This window comes from Cygnus olor, chromosome 13 (assembly GCF_009769625.2).
Source record: "Cygnus olor isolate bCygOlo1 chromosome 13, bCygOlo1.pri.v2, whole genome shotgun sequence".
Taxonomy (NCBI): Eukaryota; Metazoa; Chordata; class Aves; order Anseriformes; family Anatidae; genus Cygnus; species Cygnus olor.
The window spans coordinates 16520976-16543383 of record NC_049181.1 but is presented as its reverse complement, the minus strand read 5'-3'; the positions used below and the strand labels follow the sequence as shown (position 1 = coordinate 16543383).

Below are 22408 nucleotides of genomic sequence, written 5' to 3'. Positions count from 1 at the left end.
GGGTACACGGGGCAATGCCCGTGGTGGCCGCATGTGCTGCACACCCTGCCTCAGGGATGGCAGAGAAAAGCCCAGCTCCAGCTCTGTGGAGTGGGCACGGGACTCAAGATTCTTTCCAGGTTCCTATTCCCATTAATGGCGAATGCAGGAGATCTGGCCAGGTCACCAGATTTGCCTAGTTCAGTTCTGGATGTGTGCTGATACCTGGTTTCAGGTGAGCCGGGGTTCCCCACACAAGCGGGTGCAGCACTTGGGCAGTGTGGAGTTTGCACAAAATGGGCAGCAATCCGTTTTGTTCATCACAGGCTCATGAGATCAGACTCCCTACCTTCTTCGAACCTTCCTTCTTTCTCACTTGAAGCAAATGGCTCATGGGCAAGCCTCTAAGATCACAACTCCTATACAGAAAGCCTCGTTTCACATGATTTGTTCTAATCTTGGCTTGCTCCTGGTGATTGCAAGCTCTCTGCTGCTAAAGTTCTGCTCCCTGGGGCAGCCTTCAAGCATGTGCTTATATTAAATGGCATTTCCAGATAACCTTGACTGGCTGATTTTGGCAGGTTCTTCTATTTTCTCTGTGGCCTTAAAAAGAAAAATTAAAGAAGAGCCTAACCAAGGAGATCAGTTCTCTATTGCACACATTTTATGCCCACTTGTTTAAGTAGTCAGCTTTTTTGGCCATGTGGCGGAGTACAGCTAGATGCTCTGCCCAAAGGTGAGAGAACTAGAATGCCTCGATTGGCACCCAGCAGCCTTTGTGTCCTGTCAGTCATTTGAGCTGCTTTCTGAAGGAAGACACTTGGGACACATCTATTTTGCTCCTGGCTGTTGTTTAGATATTCTGAATATCTTTTAATTGCTTCCACTCGTAATTTCCCATTCCAGTGACATCAGGCTGGCCTAGAGAAAAAAGGAAAGGTGGACCAAAGGAGATGAGAGGAACTAAGCACAAGAACTTCAGCAGGGCTGCTAAGCTTCAGTGTCCTTCTCATACTCTCTGTGAAAGTCAAACGCTGCCTCCTGGAAATTTCCTGTGTAGTTTTAAAAAATGCAGGTTGCTGTTGCCGCCCCCAAAACTGTTTTGCAATGTTAAGCTGAAAGCAGCTCCTCTGTACATCCTGTCCTTTGCTGATGATCAAGTGACCCTTGCTGCATATGCTTTGCAAATGTCTTTGGAAGCAAAAGGCACGTTTCATCTCTGAGTGTATGCAGCATAAGGCAGGTTTTCACCCTCCTTCAGACCGTGCTGGCAGTTTGGAAGACAAACTTACAAAAAAGGCAGATCACGTACCACTGACTGTACCTAAGAAATTTCCCGTGCTTGTTGGAAACCTTTTGCAATAAGGTAACCTGCCGGCAATACACATATTGTATATACAGCCTGACTCAATGTATTACTTCAGACTGAGTTGGGTTGAACTACTGCTTTGCACAAATACTTCATCTTACAGCGAGCAATTCAGAGACTGTACGAGAGGAGTAGAGACAACTCAAATGTACACTGTTGCTCTTATTTAGATTCATGTGTATTGGCAGACCAAAGGGGAAATGTGTGCAGATAAATATTTTTGAAATTTTAAAAGAAGATATGTTAAGTTCTTGTAAGAGAAACCTTCAACAAACAATCTGGTTTGTATTCTCAGTATTCTTTTGGGTACGATGCTGGTTTTTAGAAGCTCGGGGAGTATTCAGAAATACTTTGCATTTTTTTCCTTGCCTTAAATAGATGTATTAGTGTAAGAGATTTCCAGTTGGTTTTGAAAGTGGCAGCTTCAGGCAGAGAAGCTCATATATCACAATCTTATAAAAAGTCTCCTTTGCTTTTTATAACATTTTCCCACAGTAAAGCAAATGTTTAGAAATAACACCAATTAAGAGACACATTTTCGGTTTACTAGAACCGATCAACAGCCCATATTGTCGGCTATCCAATCCTCCACTTCCCAGCACTGGCTGCCTCAGAGGAAGGCAGAAGCACACCCTGAATGCCTCTGCCTTTGCAACAGTGCACCGCCGGCTCTGCAGTCCTTCTGGCTACATGCACTGGGCATCCTCGCTGGAAAGCTGGCAGGGTTCTGAGCTCCCGAAGCTTTCGATTAGCTCTTGACATGTGGCACATTTGAAATGCATCTGTTAGTAAGCTAAATCGCCTTTCCTGGTATATTTGTAGGTCTGTTTGTAGAAGAAGTTGCAAAATAAAACAAATAAAAATGTTAAACTCCAAACTTGCTTCAGTTTCAAAGGGATCAGGCAAGACCCAATTTTAATTCTTGAATCTTGTTAGTTTTCCAGTGTTACGTCATTGAAATTACCATGTTTATTCCAATACCAGAAAAGTTATTTGAAAAGCTTATATATTAAAAACTTTTTGATGATAATATCAAGGAGCGAAAGACTCTACAGAAGGTATTGCCAGCGTCAATAATTCTTTTCAGATGTTTTTTTTAAAGGCCTACCTAAAACTTGTGCCAGCTGTTGGCATCTCCACAACTATTATTACTTTGTAAAAAGTTTTTAGCAGAAAGCCCCTAACTAGTACAAGAAAGAGTTTGAAATAAGCTCTGTAATAAACGAAAAGAAAGTGGATATTTCATGATACCTGTAGAACTGTCTTAGGAAATTTAAAGACACATGCAATGTTTTGAAGCTACATTTTAAGATGAGGCAGGAATTTGTTGGGATGAAGTTTGCATGGTCTCTCCTCCCTGCTAAACACAGACATGGAGCAAATGATCCTCCTTGCACAGGAGTTCTCTGAAGGAGACCACCCATTGATCCGGATCAATTTTACGGCTATGGACAACTTCTGTCCTCTGGTATCACTGGCCCATGTAGGTGATCTACTGAGCTGCAAAGCAGGACATAACAACACAGCGGCTGTAACCACTGATACAGAAGGAGAAGGCACTCCAGCTCCCTTGCTGAGGTTTGGTAAGGGCCATGAGTGTTCCCTTTCTCTTGGGCGCCTTGGAAGTCCTGATCAGGGAGGTGCCCCTGGGGCTGGGCAGCTGCACTGCCCTCACTCAGCACCTCAGGGGCAACGTCTTTCACCGTTGCAAAATCTTCTGTCTGCCTTGCAGATGTTTGGGTTTGAATCAGATTCAAGTTCTTCAGCGTAACTCTGCCTAACTTTGACCAGAAAGATCCCAGAGAAGGCTTAACCTACAGCCTGCAGGACAAATCCCTGCCTCTTGTCCCTTGGGAGGTCAAACAAAGTTTGATTAAATTCACTGCTGGAGATGAACTTTGAGGGAAAGGTGACTTGAGGAGTTAATACCTCACTAACATCAGTGCTATCCAGAATCCTCCGACTTCCTGGCCCTGTTTCAGTTTGGCTTCCAGCCTAATTAGGGCACACAGACACTGTGCTAACCGATTCTTTTCCTAATGATGGACAAAGATCTGACAGCCATAATGCTGCTTCCAAATCCATCATCAGCCTTTGCCTACAGGGACAGTTAGCGATGTGCCTGTCTTCCTTTCCTTCTCCCTGGATGCAGACATTGCCTCCTCTCTGCCTGGCACTGATGAGAAGGTGAGCCTGGACCAACTTCCAAAGTTACTAGCACCAAAAGTGCCAGGAAAGCAGTGCTGGTAAGTGAAGAACCAAGGCAGCACTGCAGTGTGGGTACCACCTCTAGCCAGCCTTTTCACCCAGCCACTTGGGTGCCACTGCACTGTGCTCCACTTCAGGAATGCTTGCGGCAAGACGTGCTTTCTCTCTTCTGCCGAACACTTGCTCTCATCTCCCTCTGATCCACAGAAGTCCATGGGGATTTATGCCTTTGTGAAACTCCAGGCTGGATTTCTGGTAACACGCCTTCTACGGGCAGCTCTTCCAGCCTGTGTATTAACTGCCAGTTAACACACACGTGTCGGCCAGGTGGAGCAATTACAGGACCCCCCCGAGGGACACACAGGCTCCCTGTTCCCCACCAAGTGCACCTCGGGGTGCAGGTCCTGGTGTCCCGTGTGGCATGGGACCACAGCACCAGCCTTACTGCAGCACTCGGACCAAGGGTCACCAGAGTGCCGGCCATGGAGGGCTCTTTGGCCTGCACCATTTGTAGTAGCATTTTTTATTTTTTTTCAGGAAAAGCTGGACAGGCAATTTGCAGCACGAGGATAATTGTTTATTGTGCAGGGAGCTGTGGGGAAGATGCTGTAGGGGATATGTGAAATGCACTGGGCTAGCACCGTGCAGCCAGCCTGGGGGTGTTTCTGCAGAAGGAACACATCTCTGAGTGGAGCCAAGAAAACCAAGGATGCTTCAGTGTGTCCACCTCATGAAACTAAACCACAAAAGGCTTGTAACATGCTAAGTGTACTGTGAAACCCATCCACCACCCAACAAAACTCATGGAGAACTGCCCTCAGAAGCAACTCCCCGCTACCTAACACCTCACCCCCCTCACCCAACACGTGCCAACGAAGTAACTTCACGGAGCAGTGCCGAAATGCCAACCCTCTGGGTTACCCCTGGACTCCCCAAGCCCCACAGGGACCCCCCAACCCCACCGGGACCCCCCAGCTCCCCTCAGGGGAGCCAGGCAGCGCCCCTCGCCCGCTCCCGCGGAGACCCCGCGGCGCCCCCTGGCGCCCGCCCGCCCGCTCCCTGAGGCGGCGCCGGGTGCCGCCGGCCCCGGCCGCGTCCCGGACCCTTCCGGCGGCGCTCGGCCCGGGGACAGCGGGCTCTTACCGGGCGTCAGCAGCAGCAGCAGGGCGCAGGCGGCCGTGGCGGCGCTGGGCCGGGGGGCCATGGCCGGGCGGAGAGCTTGGCCGGAGCGGGGCGGGAGGGGCAGAGCGCGGCGGGCAGCGAGTTGCCGCTGCCGGTCACCGCCTCATCCTGGCGCCGCCGGGCTGGTTCGCCGTCTTTTCTTCTCGAGGTGCAGGTTTTAAAGTTGTTTGTTTGTTTGTTTTTAAATCCGGGCTAACTTTATTCCTCGTTTTGTTTTCTTTTTCCCCCGGTTTTTAATTCAGGGGGTGGGAGGCAGTTACGGCGCGGAGTAACGCAAGGGGTTACAAAGCTGAGCAAACCCCCCGAAAACTTGGACAAAAAACCAAAATAATAATAAAGTGCGATATAATAAAGTCCTGCGGTCGGCGAGCTCGCTGCTGCCGAGGTCTCCTCCGCCTGGAGCTGGGGCTGAGGTGGCCGCCGGGATGGGGGCGCAGGTGCGGCGGGGCCGAGCCCCTTGTCCCGTCCTGTCACCTGCCGGGGGACACCCCGAGGGGCTCGGGCATGGCCGCAGCCCGCCCAAGGGCTTCTTCTCCTCCTTTTCCCCCACCCCTCCGGGTCCGGTTTGCCTTCACTGGGAAGTTTGATGCGAGCCCGGGATTCTTTATAGGGACAGGAAAAAAAAAAAAAGAGGAAGGAGAGACGTCACCAGGCGAGGGGACTTCACTCTCTCTCTCTCCCTGTCATTTTACAGAGCTCCTGGATTTCCTGTTGCTGCTTGAGATGGGGCAAAGGAACGAGCCGAGCTGTGACCCGCTGCCTCCCTGCCCTGCAGAGCTGGAGCTGCGCTAGCATCAGGTGGCAACATCCCCCCCCAGGCCTGCCCCCACTTCCCCTGAAAGGCAGAAGGGTGCCCGAGGTGTCAGCATCCCCTCCCGGCACAGGGAGCACAGGGTAATACTGCCGAGAAGCGCTGGAGCACTCTCTTTACTCCCTTTCCCTGGTTATTTTGCAGTTTGGGTTCTCCCAGTGCCGCTCCGTGTGTCTGTCCTGCTGGAGTGCCACCCCTGTGCTCCCTGCCCCGCTGCCTGCATGTTGCAGCAGCCGCTGCTAGCGCACCCCATGCACTTGGGCACAGAGAAAGTTTCTTGTTTGAGTAGGACATTCTGGGCAGCTCTAATTTTGTTAATATGTACACAACTCAGCTGCCTCCATAATCTCTCATGGGTTTCTCGTAACAGCTGCTTCTGTGTCACCCAGGAATTGTCTCCAGGCATTTGGGTGTAGACAGATCCACCCACATGTTGAGCTTTCCAGCCCATACACGTGCCTTTGCTCTTGCCATGCCAGGCAGGACTGGAGCAGGGGCGAGCACTCCTTCAGCATGGTTCTGGCAGGGGACTCACAGATGCTTCCCCTTTCACCTCCGCCCCAGGACAACAGAGTCCTTTCCTGCTCCAGCGCTGCTGCTTTAGCCCCAGGTGCCTCCTGGGCTGGTGCACCTGCAGCTGCGAGGGTCAGAAGCTGTGCTGAGCTGGTGCCAGGTGTCCTGGGAGATGTCCCTGCTCATGAAAGGAATGCTTCTGGAAATGCAGCCGGCACTCAGGTGACAGGAGGGAGCTGTTCTGTGCTATCGTTAAATGCACATCCGAGTTACATGGCTTTTTACGTACACAAACCACTACACTCTACTGATAATAAGAGAGTGGTGGAAGCTCTACAGCTACGCACACAGACTGTCACTCCCAGTAATGCCACAAATGAGATGCTGGGGTTAAATGACCTATTGTAGTTAAGCACTGTCAATCTCCATAGCTGAATGGCAGGGTTTGTTTAGAGTTTTTGTTACTCTAGCTCAGTTTCTTTTCAAAAGAAGAAGAGAAAAATAGCAGGTGTATTAGACCTTATACTGAATGTATATCATGGGTTTTAATGAAACTGAACTGCAACCAGGATATTATGAAGTTTCCAATGCCTATTATGTGGTGCAATTGCCTAAAGAAACTAGGAAAATAAAACTAATATTCACATTTTAAAGAAAATGTACAGCATTGAAGAGGCTTTCAGGGTGGGGCATAGCTGCATTACCTGAGCATTCCCTAGGCTTCCAACCTTAGATGCTATAGCACTGGGGGAACCTGGTGTGCTGGCTCTAGGAACAGTATGGAGCATCGAGTGGAGTGGAGACACCACGGCTAGGCTCTGTGACCAGGTGGGGACTCGATTGTTCTTGTGCACACCGAGACCGATAAGCCGCACTTTTTGCTACCCTGGGCCAGCGACCTGTCATGTTTTGATAAATGCTGTACTCTAGTGTACTTTTGCTCATTATAATATCATTATAATACTAAAACACACCTCCAGCCCAAAAGCTACCTGCCTCCAAGGTGCGACCACCCCTCACTGAGCACGCGCTCTGAATTTCTTGGAGCCTATTCTTTTAAATGGAGACGGGAAAACTTTTCACCAATCATAACTAAGATATGCTTGACTAGAGTCACTCAAGCTCCACCTAAAAGATGGAAAATAATATAAATTGGCCTAAGAGAGAGGAGATTTTAGGGAAGATACCATCGTTAGGGAAGATACCACAGTCAGGGGAGATACCATCACGAGGGAATACACCATCCCGAGGACCTCCTGACCCCTGGGTTCAGTCGATGGGCTGAGCCTCTCTTCCTTCCCCCATTGGGACACCTTTGGGTGAGATTTGAACACTTGGTTATACTGTATGTCTCCGCGGAAACTTAGAAATCTCTATAGAGTCTTTGTGCCTTTTAACGCGTTAATTTCCAGGCTGCGCACCTGTGTATTTCATGCATGCTAGCTTGCTTTTGCAGACAGTAAATTATCGCCGGCAATCCAAAGAACCTGTGTACCTGTTGCTGTAATAAATTGCACTTAACTGCAATTAAGCCGTGATAGTTCTCATTGAACACAACTAGAGTAAGGGTGGTTATACGTTATTGGTGAATCCATGACCGTGGTAGTTCAGTGCTCTGAATCCGACCAGACCCATATGGGTTAATACGTTATTGGTGAGTCTGTGATTGTGATAGTTCAGTACCCTGAATCCAACCGGACCCATAACGGTTAATCGGCTACACCCCTTAACGTGACGGAGAAATTGGCGTAGTTGGCAGGATTGCTATGGATAAACTGCTGCAAAAATGCAAATGTTTCCCTTCCCAGGTGGGGAAGGAGTGGGCCCAAAAATTTTGGAAAATCAAGAGGAAGTGGTAGAAAGTATTGAGCAGTGTCAGGCTTCACGAAAGATCAGACAACGAAAGGGTAAAGGTGTGATTTGTGCTTTGTTAGATGCCTGTTTGTCTTTGCTTAGCAGGAAGCTAAGGAAACTCCTGCTCCCAAATTGATTTCTGATGTGGAATATACAGCTTTGAAATCAGAGAATGAGGTGTTGAAGTCATCATTGGCCTTCGAAAGGGAGACGGGAAAAACATTAGGAATCAGAATGGATAAACTTTTTAATGAAAACGATAAACTTTTGAATGAGAATAACAAACTTGTGACTGAAAATGATAAACTTTGTGAGTGAGAATAATCATCTTAAACAATTGCTGGAGAGGTTTAGTCATGTGTTAAATAGAATACAGCCTTCTGCTCCAGTTAAGCAGGATTGTAGATTGATGCATAGTGCAGACCTTGAAAGCTGGGATGGTGATTTTTGGTTTGACAGTGATGATGATGTCAAAGAGATCGCTGATTCTGAACCTCAATTGATTTCCTTGAGACCTTTAGTTAAAATTGAGACTACCATTGATGATGATGATGAAATCTGCACTACTGTGCGAAAGATTTCATGGTCACTAGCAGAGTTGGTTAAAATACAGGAAAAGTTCTCCAGGCGGTCAGGAGAATTGGAAGTTGATTGTGTGTGGCGAGTTTCTCTTGAAGGAGGAGATCAAATTATGTTGAGTGAGGAAGGGGCAGGAGGCTTTTGGGGACCTGGAGTATTTTTAACCACCACACCAGGAGACCATAATTAGTCTATAACTGCACGGGCTGCATACTGGGCAAGTGGTGTAGATCCCCAGGAGAGAGGGGAACCACTGGAAATTAGAGCCACAAGCTATTCTGACCTGGCTGTAGCAGTACAGAGAGCAGCCTGCATTCAGGCGATATATGAAAGAGATGAGTTCAGGAAATCCCCAATGTTATCTCCTATTGACCCAGCTCGATTAACCCCTTTCATCCGTGGACTCCCTGATTGGCCCTAGCTTTGGATGCACCCCGACCATTCTTGCGTGGTGCCTCTATGGAGGACCTCTGTACATTAGTCCAATTTCTGGGTAAGAAAAATATTCCAGCTGGGGAGAATTGCCTAACCAGAAAACCCCCCAACCCATAAGGAAACTGCAACTTCTGCACTGAGCCCAATTGAGGAGGCAGTAGCTCAGCAAAAAAACTCCTATCCCCGGGGAGGGCAGTGAGCCACCCTGCTCGGCGGGTATTAACAATTCAATGGCTCTCTGATGAACTCTCTGACCCTATCATTGCCATTCCCGTTGGACCCTGAAAAATATTGGTAAATTTTCTTATTGACACCGGGACCCAAATGTCAGTAATTACACGTGAGACAGCACAAACCCTGAGCATAACACCTGGTAGATGCAGGGTTAAATTCACGGGAATCGATGGTGCACAATGCCCCACCGCAAAAATTTCACTCTGGCTGCCAGGGGAACAAAAATTAACCAGAGCAGAAGTATTAGTTGGTGCTGCATATACTATTTTAGGATTTGACATACTGCGTGGCCGTATGTGGAAACTCCCTGATGGAACTGTGTGGAGTTTCACAACACATCAAAGGGATTCAGGCACAGTGAGATTGAGTCTGTTACAAATATCCATACCCTTACCCCCCACTAAAATCACTGATGTTCGGCTGTACCTGTTGCCAGCAGCAGCACTTATGGGGATTGATGGGGTGGTAACAGAATTGGAAGAAAGAGGCATTATTAAAAGGACTCGTTCACCTTACAATTCACCGGTGTGGCTGGTAAAGAAACCAACCAGGCAATGGCATTTTACAGTGGATTACAGACAGTTAAATGCTAACACCACACCTTTGACTGCCGCAGTTCCAAACATGGCAGAGATAGCGAAAGCCTTCTGTGCATCTAACAGTAGCAATGGTGCTAACTACTCCCTACACATGGGAAGTCAAAGATTGCTATTTCACCCTCTTCCTAACCCTGCCGGTTGAATACAACCAAGCATACTTTATTGTCTTTTGTGTTCACAGCAATCCTGAGTGAACTGCATGTGGACAGCTGGAGAATCGCAAACCAACAGTTTAGATTAATAAAGCTATGCTTTACCCTGACCTTGATGCAATTACAGGCCTTAAAGGAAACTTAGCTACTGTGGTTGTGCACGGAACTGAGGTGTTTCACCGTGACATCTAACCATGCGTTGTCACAGTATAGGACAAGCCCTAGAACATCTCAAAACAAAAAGGACCTAAATCTCTCTACTTTAGTTCTACATGGAAACAAAATATTTTCCAAAGATGAATGGAGTTGGAATGATTCTCTAAGAATGGCTGAACTTCAAGACTGTCTTTTGGGGTTACAGAGGCACAGAATTATCAATACAAAAAAGAATATACCAATTCAGCCTTACGTTAATCTGACTCCTTCCATCTTCAGCACAAGTCCTTATATAATTAAAAATGTGGGACAACAAGTTCTCTTTAACCCTAGCTGGTCTCTAAAAAGGGTAGATGCAACTGGGTTATTGGGAACAGGATCAGGTATATTAAATAACTGCTACTACAGATGACCTAAGGAAATTGGAACAACATTTTACCCCATTGGGAACAAATTGAAGAATTGTAAATGCCCTTGGAAAAACTCAAGGCAATACCTCCCTTGCCTTGAGCTGCATCCAAACCAGTTAATGCTAATTTTCATATCAATGCCCAGATCATGCTTAGGATGACAAATGCATTTTCTATGTGTAAAATTATTTTTTAGAACATACAGTTTCCTCCAGATCTGTGTTGCAGTAATGGACTTTTAAATAGTTATGGATAATAGTAAAGACGAATCATATATGAAGCTTAACTAAAGAACAGAAATTCTAGCTTAGTTAAAGAACTGAACTGTATTTTTAGTTTACAGGGAGGTGTTTAAGAATTCGTTTGAGGCTATTGAACAACTGCTAACAAATTATATTTTGTTTATGTCATGCCCCAGATAGTCTTTTATTTGTTGATAAACTTAACTGATCTTTTAATGGAGACTAAATGCCTGTAGTGTGTAGTTTCACAAGTATTTCAGTGTAAGAACCTGGCCAAATGATCCTGGGGATTATTTTTATTTTTTCCCCTCAAAATATGCAAAGCCAAAAAAAAAAGAGGTTGTAAGAATGACAAGTTTTGTTCATGAGCATCCTCGTATGCCTATAGCAACCCTAAGCATAGCAGACTTCCCTAACACAACAGCACATTCCATTTCTACAGATGGAAAAAGCAGTTTGCTAACTGGACTAGAACCTCTTCATAATAGTACAACTCGTTTTGCCGTGACAGTTATTCCATCTGAGGAACGCAAAGCTCCTTACTAGTGCTAACAAATATCTTTGCCTCACAATACTTGTGGGAATTGAAATAGGGCTAGAAAAGGTTATTTCACTCCCTAATTAAATGCTTTTACCTTTGCAAAGGCACCTGGCAGCTGTATCAGTGTGGTCATAAATAAATAAAATAATAGTAACAAGGAAGTGAAGATATGTCTGGTGGAAATACTAGGCAACTGGGATGGAAAGCAATAACCTGTAAGAGTTTGGCCAGAATATCAGAGCTATGGCTTCGTGCATCATGAAGCGCTGTGTGTTTTGTAGGGCCAAGGCAGTCTACGAGAAACTTGCACTGACGGGAGGCTCTGACCATGCAGCTTGCTTGGCCATCCTCTGGAGGATCTTCTGTCCATGGATGGCATTGACCTCTACATGAAGTGCCTTCATGTAGAGGCACTTTGAGGCAAAGACAGCCTTTCCTATCAGCTTGAGGGGAACAATCCCAACCAGAGGCTTGTTCTGCAAAATAGATGCGTTCTCCAAAGCAGCTCTTGCCCTTTCTATTGGAGAGAGCTGATAGTCACAGCTATGTGCTGCACTGGTGAGTGCTGGCTTGGGCTTCCAGAGCTGAGTTTTGTTATGTGCCAACAGAAAGAGAAGCGAGCAGAACATGCCAGTGAACTTAAAGACATTTTTCTGTGCTTGTGGTCTTTGGTAGGTGAGGAGAAGGGTAGTGACTGCCTTGAAGGACTGTGAGTTGGCAGGCCCATGGATTTTCATTTCAGTGTGCCGTATCAGGGAGTTCTGTATCATTTTCCTAAGAGGACTTAGAGCCCTTTTTGGATGTATGGCTTACCATATCCTGTAAATCTAAGCACCCAGATGAGATGGTAGAAATAGGCAGGACATTGCAAGTGTGCCTTGCACTTGGCTGCATCGTTCTGGGATAAAACAGTGCATGAATTCATCCGCATATTTGATGGGAGCAGAGGGTGCTTTGGAGGCATATGCTGACCTACAGGACAGGCATGGAGCTGGCTACATATGGGTCCCTAAGCCAGTTAACCAGGTACATTGCCCATCCCCAGTCCCACCTCATCCCTTGCACAGATGAGAGGCTTTGCCAACAGTAGCTGCCTTAATCTCGAGGAGAGCTGCGAGGCTGTCGCTGGGTGTGCCTCTCTCCGCAGTCTGGTCAGGCTGTCTTTATTTGCACACATCCTGTAGTCCCTTGGGGATCTAAAGACAAGTTAACATTGGCAGTCTATGCACAAACAGGGTGGGGAACTTTTTGATGAAAATATTTTTCATTGGAAAATGGCATGTTATCAAAACAGAAACCTTCTGTGGGAAGACTCAGCTTGGAATTACTTCTGCTTGGGATGCAGTTGCTGGGAGAGGAAGCACCGTCCCAGCCTCGCGTCCTACTTTGTGATGTTTTGTCTGCAAGGTCTGATTTCAAGACTCTAGCCTGAATTAGGCTAAATCACCTTTACTGTGATTTCTCATGTTTTGTAGGAGTCCTCTGTTCAACAAATCCATTGACGGCCCTTTGGCCTCTGCGTTCGGCTTCTTTTAGACACATTTTCTTATTCCTTCCTTTGTTTTGGAAACAAAGGAGGAAAAGACTTCATGCAAACCCCATTTGGCTCAAACACAGAATGGGGACAAAATGTTTCTCTAGCTGGGAAAAACATCTCCTGCACAGCTTTGTTCAAATACACGGTAGCACATAGGCAATTAGAAGCCTGATAGCAAAAGATGTGGGGCCAGCAGAGCCATGGGCATGTTTCTCATGACTTGGTGCTCCTCTGTGGGATGGCAGCTTCAGAGGGGCTGGGCAGGAAGCACATACAGTCCTTAACAGAGCATCAGTGCACCTTTCTCTTGCGTACATGAAGGGAAAAGAAGCCAAAGAAGGGTTTAATGAATCATCCAAAGCCACAAAGCAAAGCTGGAAGAGGCCTGTCAGTCACTTTAACAGAAACAACAAAGAAAAAGTATATAAATAATATACTCCAAGCAATCATATTTTTGTTTAAAAACTGTCAAGAATGAGGCGTTTTTTTCCAGTGGGCCTATTATCCATCCCTGCCTAGCATCCTGGCAGGCTCTTCCCTTGCTGTCCAGTTGAGGATCATCACTGCCTGCATCCACTGCCATCCAAGCCCCAGTCCCAGCCCGCCCCGACACTCTCCCCTCAGACAATCTTCATGGCACTTGCAGTGGTGGAACAATGTGTGGACCTGCCTGAAAACACCTCTTAAACAGATGTGTTCAGACACCAGATGAAAGCAGAACATTTCATCCTTCTGCTGGAAACTGGAGATTAAAGGATAAAGATTACTCACCTCCCATTATTTGTCGCTTTGAACTGTAGTCTGCTTTTTTAAACTTTAACACAGGGGAAATGTGTGATGTTCCATCTCTTTGTGTTTCCTCTGTGAGGTTGTTTTTGAGCATCTCCTTGTAGCTGTTTGACTCAAATCCTTTATAACTGAGGCTGCCTGGGGAGATCCTTACAGTTTATAAATATAATCTAGGCCTTGGGCCCATACGGCTCTTAGGAAGAATTAAGTGGTTTGGAGCACTAGACAGGCTTCTGAGCCAAGAGTACAAAACAAGAGAAATGTTAAGGAAAATAAATAGCCACCAACAACAGGAGACCGACACAGGGTTTGATCACTATTCTGTTCTGCTAGAGTCTGTGGCAGAAAGACAAAGATACCCACCTAATGAGGAAGAAATTCATGAGCCAGTTTTCAGCCACACACAGCATTTGAGGTAAGAAAAATATTCCATCCCTCTGAGGTACTTTGATCCAAATCTTTTCCTTGCAGTAACCTTCCTCAGTCAGGGGCCAGATTTCATGTGAAAGGTTTTCCCTCTCCAGAATGTGAACTTCAAAGTGTGAGAAAAATGGGTTTCATCCAGCTGTAGGCCTCAGAGCGAGCGACCAAGAATGCTTGTTTTATTTGTTTTTCTTTGGATTCTAATTCCCTCTTACACTTTCTCTCTCTTTCAGGATAAAGCAGGATTTTCTTACCAGTAAGGCTGAGAATGATAAACATGGTGCACGTCCGTGGTATTCTGCAGATGTTCCCTGTAAAGTTCCTGCGTACATCCCTAAAGCATGCTCACCACTTAAAAGTGTCTGACTCAAGTCACTGGAGTGGAGGGAGAAAAGCCTGAGAGGAAGAAAAAGCACAGGTAGGCATCGGCAGTGGCAAGACAGAAAAACACTAGTGATTCCAGAGTGCTGGCATTAATCAAGACGCTAGCCACATCGATCATGAAAGTGTTAGGGTTAATTCAGCCCATAACACAAGGCTGGGCTCTCGCGCCATGAGCTTTTTAACTTGGCACCAGAGGGGCACTGTGCCCCAGTTCATCGCTGAGCATTACTGATGCTTAGTCTGAAGATTTTTAGTAACTGTTACAGATGCTGCACCCCACTCCAGCCTTCCCTGCAGTGAAGAGTTTTGGATCTGCCTGTACCAGCTGATATTCTCACCACCTGTTTGCTACCTGTCTGTGATTGCACTAACCACAGAACAGCAGCTGGAGCAGCATAAGGTGTTCCCTTCAGCGCTGACCTGGAAGGCCAGTGGGGAGAGACCAGGACGGTCCCAGATGTCCCACTCACCAGACAGACCATCCAAAAAAGCTTCACAGCCCTGCGCTGCTGCCCATCAGCTGTAGAGCGTACGATAAGATTGCAGTGATGTGAGAGCCACTTAATCATGACACTATTTTTTCTTCCTGTTGCGTATGCTGAAAGATCAGCAGTCCTTTCATCGAGTTGCCATCTTCCTGTTAGATTTCACAAGAAATGCTTCTCGTCTCCATAGGACAAGCATTGAGATTATCGCTGGTTACACTAGCTCCAAAGTAAACCAGAGCCACATGACTCAGTGCAGCCAAGCCTGTGAGGCAAAAATAGCAGGCTGATGTACTGAGATGGTGGAGAGAATCAAAGAGACACTGTCTACCAAAATTAAAATGTCTGCAAATGAGCTTTCAGCCAATGCAGAGCCAAAAGAAATGTTTCTTCCATAGGCTTACTTATTTTTGAAATCTGAAAGGAAGCAGTTGCTAAAGACAAATGGACATTGTGCTGAAGGTTTTAGAAATGAGAGATGGTAGCACAAAGACACTGATAGTGAAACTGCCATCACTGATCTTCATTGTCCAGGCCGAGAGGCACTGAATAAAAGCTTGAGCTAAAGCCAATGGAAGTGAATAGAAGTAAATAGGAAGATTCCCACTGCCTTTAATGAGTTTTGGCTCTGGCCCTAGATGAAGAAACATAGCTAGCAGTAAATAAACTAGATTCTAAAAATCCTTTTGCCTTTAACAGAACACAGTGTTATTAGGAAGATGACAAAGGAAATCTGCTTATGGTGCAGTTTTTTAAGAAAGTGTGACCCGCCTGGAATAAAATAATGTGAGCGTCATGTGTTGTCCTTGCACAGGTCAGCAGCAGCAGCCAGACTGGAATCTCAAAGCAGAAAACCCAAACCTGTCCTAGCTCCCCAGCAGAAAGCCTCTCTGCAACCAGCCAGTGTGCAAGCAGCTTTGGCATCCTCTTGCCAAAGCCACCACTACGCAGAAAGGACGAGGTGCCACACTGAAGAGCACAGAGTGTGACAACCAACAGCTGTGAATATAAACAGAGAGCACTTCAAGAAAATAAGCACCTGCCTCAAGGCTGCAGTGTGCCCTTCTAATGACAGAAGGATGTGGTGCAGCCCTGGGGCACTGCAAAAGAGGACTCATGGGCACAGCTAATTGTAAAATTAAGGAAGGAGGAGCAGGAAGAGCTCAGAGGGAGACAGTGGAACAGCTTCATCCATCTGCCCGGTTCCTACTTGCCACAGGGGTGGGTATTGAAGGAAAGCAGAAGGAATATTTCATGTTCATCGTCTGTGCTTCGAGTAGAATGCAACCTCAGGAGACCATGATGGCTTTAACAGGCAGGCAGACTTGGATGTAAGAGCCTTTCTCAGCAAGGTCACCGCATGAGTCAGCGCGGGGCCAGGAATAGCGCTCAGGACCAGCACGGCTGTGCGGAGCTGGAGACAACAGGCTCTTCTTTGTCTCCTGGGAGTCACCGCCCCAGCCGGGGAGCTGTGCTCAGGCCATCGGTTCAGCACAGTCTGGGCCACGAGCTTCAGAGATAAAATACACACTTCTTGGATGCTGTTTCCTTTAAAAAAAAAAAAAAGCTGGCGAGACCATGCCATTCTCAGCGACTGCATTCTGCTATTTTGCCTGTAAACGAAGTCAGATATGTTCGTGCTGTTTGCTGCTCTTCCTTCTCCAAGTGTCTCCATCAGCAGTCTGTTAAACTCAGTGGGATGTCAGACATTAGATGGGAGGAATGATCCAGTTGTCAGGGCATTAGCCTCTGGTTCAGCAGCATGATTCAAACTACTCCTCTGCCAAAGCCCACCTGTGTGTTCCTGGAAAAGTCACTTAATCTTTCTTTCCTCCCCCTCCTTATCTGAAAAGCTGGGTCAAGCATATATCCTGAAGACTCAGGGGTCTTGTGAAAGTTGTGCTCCAGACTGCAGTGGCACTGGCTGTTGAATACCGTAGTTATCCTGGACAGGGAGTCTCTGCCTGGCAGAAGATACGAGATTTGCTGGAAAGGTGAAAATGTGCTTTGGGGCTAAATGGGAGAAGGTTGTCACTACAGCCTCCTGTGATACCATGGCATAGGGATGAGACTGACTGGTCCTAGGACACGGAGTTGAAATTGTGTTACAGTAAAGTATGAATGCTGTGCCAGGGGAATTTTGCTTGTGTCTGTGCATAATGCTCAGTAGCAGATGACGCTTACAAAAATCATCTGCCTCTGAAAGAAAATGCTGCTATGTTTTATAGAGGCCAGACACCTGTTCTCTCATGGACTGGTTGCTAGCATTTAAAGAAAAGAAAAAATCAGTTATTTTATAAAATCCTTAACATCCCTACCAATGCCACAAGGCTCTTTTATATACAGGTTCCTTGTCTTCTGGGCACTGGGAAGAATGAAAAATACTTCAGGGATTTCACTCACTGAAAGGTAGGAGTGGCAAGGGTGTTCAATAGGAAAAAGAAGGATTTAAAAATCAGCAGGGCAGGCTCTGAAAACTGGTTTGTGCATTCCTCATTTCTGTTTCTCCTCTTATTGTGTCTTTGCACAAATGCTTGTCTTAGTCTCTTGGCTGCTGTGTTTGGCAGTTAGGACTGAGATCTCTGCTCACAGCAACCTTTTCAGTTGTGCGCAAGGTAGTGCTTTCTTCTGATGGGGGTTAAGCTCACAGAATGTTTTAAAAGTGCAACCAAAACGTGAAACTGCTGCTCAGTCTTTATTCTCTTGGGTCTAAGCTCCTTGAGCCAGATTTGCTCCATTTCTCCATGCAGTGCAGAGCCCACGCTGACATTTGGAAAAACTGCCATCTCCAGCTAACTGCAGAGTTGCTCTGAAGCTGTGTCTCTTGTTACTTACAGGTTTGTGGCAACAGGAGGTCACAAAGCTTACTCCTCATCTTCTCCAGAGTCCAGGGACATCCTCAGATTTATAGCCCCTTGCTTTTGGCTTAACCCAAGATGAGAGCACTTGGTGTGAAGGTGGGTGGTGCTGCTGCTGCAGCGGGGAGGAGCTCACCTGGGAGGCTTTGGCTGGTTCTTGGGAAGGGACCACAAGAAAGCTCCACTGGGAGTGCTCTGGGCTTGCCTCAGTCAAGACTCAGATTTCAAAAAAAGGACCAAATCTCTCAAAAAATTGGGAAGGAGGGGAGGAATTGCACTTCTCTCTGTCCACACAGTGTGTCACCCTTACTCCATGCTGTTATGCTCTCATATAACATTCTTACAGGATCATAAATGCCTTTTAAAGGAGCAAATTTCACTGACTTATTCCCTGTCCATAAACTGACACTGCACAGGTGGAACTGGGATTTAACTGGTGACATCTTTAGTCCCCAGAAGTATTAAACCAGCAACTCCTTTTGAAGGAAGAGGCAGCTTTGGGAAATGAGCCTGTGAGGTATCCTGCCAGCACCATGGGTTGGTGGGGGCGTTGCCTCTTCCTTCCCGGCATTATCCTAGAGCAGCAAGGAAAGCAGTTCTTTCATTTTTTTCTGCAGGATTCACAGTCAAACTTCCCATTTCCACCTGCCACATGCTGCGTTCTGGAGCCAGTGAGCATGAACACCAGCACTGGCAGCAAAGCTGCTCTAGAAAGATTTGACTGTTGCTTTCACATCAGCCAAAGGCAAAACCACACTTTCTAATTCCTTTTTCTCCCCCAGCTCCCCATGGCCCCAACATATATAATCAAGTCTTCCTCTCAGCTCTCCTGACTCCCATTCAGCCATACCATCTTGCCTTCCATCAACTGCTTTTGCACAACGTCCCTGCCCAGCTACTGTGCCGTCCCCAGCTGTGTACTGGTCTCTGTGCTCCGTGGGTTTCATCATTGCATTGCTCGGTGTCTGACATCTATTGCAACAGGGATACTCCAGGGAGTATCAGGTTTGACCCGGGGGCAAACTGGAGGGAACGTACTTCTTTGGGTAATAGTGTCACTCCCACCTCCCCTGATGAAGTAGTGATGACAGTTCATGTGGAAAGAGGCAAGGTGCAGGACTTGAAAATTGCAATATCTCCTTTTCAAGGAGATGAGATTGTACTGCAGGTGTACCTGTGGGGGTAGGAGTCAGTACATCTTTCTATTCCCCAGCTACGTTGGCTCCATTATGCTCTTTCAGTGGCTTTTTGTTACTCTATTATAGGTGCATTGCAGTGGTCTCAGAAAACCCATCGCTTCCACTGGGACTGCTTCAGTAGTAAGGGACTATTAAAATGCATAAAGGTATCAGAGGCTGGCAGATGGAAGCTGATACAGAGATGTAACAGAGAGTTTCAGAGGGTACTTTCTGACAATTTTATGCACTCTGTTAAAATTTAATAGGCAGGAAACCACCAAGGTTCTGTAGGAATCTAACACTGATTTACAGAAATTGTTTAAAAATATATAAGCTGCGTCTTCTGTTAGTGTATATTGGCAGAATCAGTGGAGCTATGCTGATACACTCCAGCTGTCTTTCCAAGCCATATAATTGAATAACAAATGAGTTGTCTACATAGATTGTTGGAGCACAGTCAACAATTGTATACTGAAATTATTAGCCTGTGTTAAAGCATATATCATTCTGGAAGAGGTTTTCTTTTAGTCTCATGAACATCAAAATGATGCTACGTTCAGCTTGATGAGTGAGTAATAGTATCTCTCAAATCCCTTCTCCTAGCCCCAGACACCCAAGCTGAAGTTTGGATGTCCCTTTGACAAGTAATGTCATGACATTCATACAGCTCTGATATTAACTCAGTTCTGTATGATTTGCCTGTTCTTTGTCCTCTTCTTTGAGTCAAGGAAGCTGTGCCCCTGAATGACAAGCAAAATGTTCCAAGGTCAGCTGCTAATACTTGTTTTTTGCCATCCTCTTTGGCAGTAGCTTATTACAAGTGGTGGCCTGGACAGCAATAGAGATTTCGCAGTAGTTTGCAATGTTATGGCGATAAAGAATTATTTACTGCTTCAATCTTCTAGCAATGTTGATGTCAGTCCTCCAACCTCTCAAAAAAAAAGCATGATAGGAAAAATGGTCTAGAAAAGGAGAAAAAACATGGATCAAATTTTAATAGTGAGTATCCACTGAACACTTTATTGCCCAGAATGAATATCTTGGCTTCCTCTTTTACATGGGATGCATACTTCTGGCAACTCCAGTAGTTCAGTACACAGAAAAGTCATGTTATTCAGTTACAGTCCTAGCTTCTTTTAATGTAGTTTAGCAGCTGGAAATCAGGAGGAGAGCCAACAAGCATGGCAGCAGCCAGCTCCCTGTGTACCTTCAGCAGCCAGTCCGCACACCATAGCACACCAAAGCCTATGCAGTTCTGAGCAGAAAGGCAGCAAAGCTACTCTTTGGCCTCCAAAATTCCTTCTGCTTTTGCACAGGAGGGGGAAGAGAGGCAGGCTTACAACCCATGGGGTGCTTGCCTGCAGATGCTTGCACTGGGGCAGTGTGTATCTAAAGGATGCTCATAAAAAATAAGACAATTGGGAACAGCAAAGGAAGAGGTGAGGGAGCAGCAGCTTCCTGCAACGTTCCCCATCTAGCACAAAAGCATTTAAGAATGTAAGAGCAGCCATAGTCCATCCTATCAAAGATTAATCTACTCCATCAGCCTGTCTTTGACAGTGACTAAAATTGGAGGCATTTAAGAAGGCAGCAAGGAAATAGTCTTTTCCAGGATTAGTTCCCAGCCTCCAGCTATCTGGGCACATGCTGAGTGAGAGGTGGTGTCTTTTCGCTTAATAACTCTTGGTGGCTTTCTCTTCTATGACCTTAACCAACCTCCTCTTGAGGGCCTGTATGCTTTTAAGATCCACGGCAAAGTTTTCTACAGCCTGTCTGCAAGTTGCATGCAGAACATCTCCTTTGGTTTCTTTTCAGCATGCCACCTGGTAGTTTCATTTACTGCTCCCCAAGTTTTGCAGTTCCGTTCCTGGTGCTTCTTCACCCTCCTTGTGTCACCTGATGTTTTTATAGACCTACATTATTCCCTCCTTTAGTTGCCCATTTTTCAGGCTGGAAAGTTCCAGTTTGCTTAACCAGTCCTAGCATTGAACCTGTTCCATATCACTTAGTTTTTTAACCTTTTCCAGCTGAGGTCAGTCTCTAAACTGATGCTAAAAAAAAAAGAAGCAATAACTTCCTCTGCACCTACAGAGCAAAAAGCCCTGAGGAGTGATGGAACAGGCCAGTTCTGTAGAAATGTGAGCTGTTGAGATGGGGATGGGTTTGGCCCCCATAAACCCATAAGATATTCCAGGAGAGTTTTCCATCTGCCCAGAAAGAAGAGATGCAAAGCAGAAAGCCCTCTTACTTGGGAGATGTAGGAAGTCTTTCTGAGACAAATTTCCCAAGTATCTGAGTCTGTTTATTTCCATGCTTAGTTCAGGTTTTGTTTTCACCCACACTCATGCTTCATTCTGGGTTCTCACCATCATGGTGTAAGAAGCCACCTGCACATGCAACCCCACATGAAGACCATAAAAACCTCATTCAGAAACCGCATCTCCCTTAGCCACAGCCCTGCAAAATTTAATTCTCTTTCTTTTCCCTTCTTAAAGCTGACCCGTGTAGCTTTCCTCCATATGGCACTCAGTTTTTGGTCCCTCCATGCTCAGAAGGTCAATGTGAGATGCCTCAGGGGAATTAATCATAAATTAGTTGTTTATCTCTTCCTCATGCCTTTAAACAGTCACAAGATGGGCTTGTAAACTCACCCAGGTAAGTCCCAGCCATGGAGTGGGTTGAGCCCACAATCTTGGTATGGAAATCTCATTGGGCATCTCTCAATGCACCGTGCATTCACTCCGATTTATCCTGGGCAGACCACTGTTCCCAAGGGCTCTCTCACTATTCTAGCATGACATGGTAGTTAAAAGCAATCCTACAGGTGATTTGATCTTTTCTCTTTTCAGGCAAAAGCTGCCAGCGGTTGATTGCCACATGTTCTCTCTGATGTGATGGAGGCCCTGAGACCCATCCTGTGGCAAACTCCAGGGAAAGTGGGAAAATTGCTCCTTTTTCTTGGCATGTGCGTGATTGTTCTGGCCAAACTGATTGCAGTTCTGTGTGTGTTTATGTCACGCTTTATTATTTACACAGGTAGTTCTGGTGTGGGTTTCAGTGGCTGGTGGTTTTGTAATTTGCGCAGCCCTTGGTCTGTCGGCCTTTGCTGTTCTCCGCAGTAGTTGTGGCAGTTTCCTTTTTTATTACCAGTTCTTCCTGAGGGAGCAGTAATTTATGGCCAGAGGTTAACCTCATTTGCTGAAGCATCCAACTCTTGCGCCAATAGATCCATAAAATGGAGAAAAGGGAGGAAGAGATGGGAAATAAATAAAATAAATATTCTTCAAACGACACACACAGCCATTCTTGTTGAGACACAGAAACAAAGGAATTTCTGTAACGGCTGAGATCAATATGAAATCGAGTATCCTGCCTCTGTCGGCATATCGTAGCAGTACCTTGGAGGAAAAGGACTACTTCATTAAGTAAAAATTGTGGAGCCATCTGCCCCTAATGGGCTCTGCTCTCTGAGCCAATTTTCTTCCTGAGC

The 22408-nt window shown here is 46.2% G+C and overlaps 1 protein-coding gene and 1 long non-coding RNA gene across 7 annotated transcripts in view; one reads left to right on the top strand and one right to left on the bottom strand.

The window, feature by feature from the left end:
• LOC121077120 (vascular endothelial growth factor receptor kdr-like) overlaps positions 1–5332 on the bottom strand; it is a 137154-nt gene extending 131822 nt beyond the window's left edge. For all 3 annotated transcript variants that reach the window (XM_040571994.1, XM_040571995.1, XM_040571996.1), the window contains exon 1: positions 4700–5332. In XM_040571994.1, the coding sequence (XP_040427928.1) occupies positions 4700–4760 (61 nt within the window). In that variant the 5' untranslated portion in view covers positions 4761–5332. The remainder of the gene's footprint in view (positions 1–4699) is intronic.
• The window catches only part of LOC121077126, a 57125-nt gene continuing 39472 nt past the window's right edge, over positions 4756–22408 (top strand). For 2 of the 4 annotated variants that reach the window (XR_005823900.1, XR_005823902.1), the window contains exons 1-4: positions 4756–4886; positions 5433–5536; positions 14247–14431; positions 15697–17291. This is a non-coding gene — a long non-coding RNA (uncharacterized LOC121077126). Of the gene's footprint in view, positions 4887–5432; positions 5633–14246; positions 14432–15696; positions 17292–22408 lie in introns of all 4 variants that reach the window. The other 2 variants (XR_005823903.1, XR_005823901.1) reach the window with 2 other exon arrangements.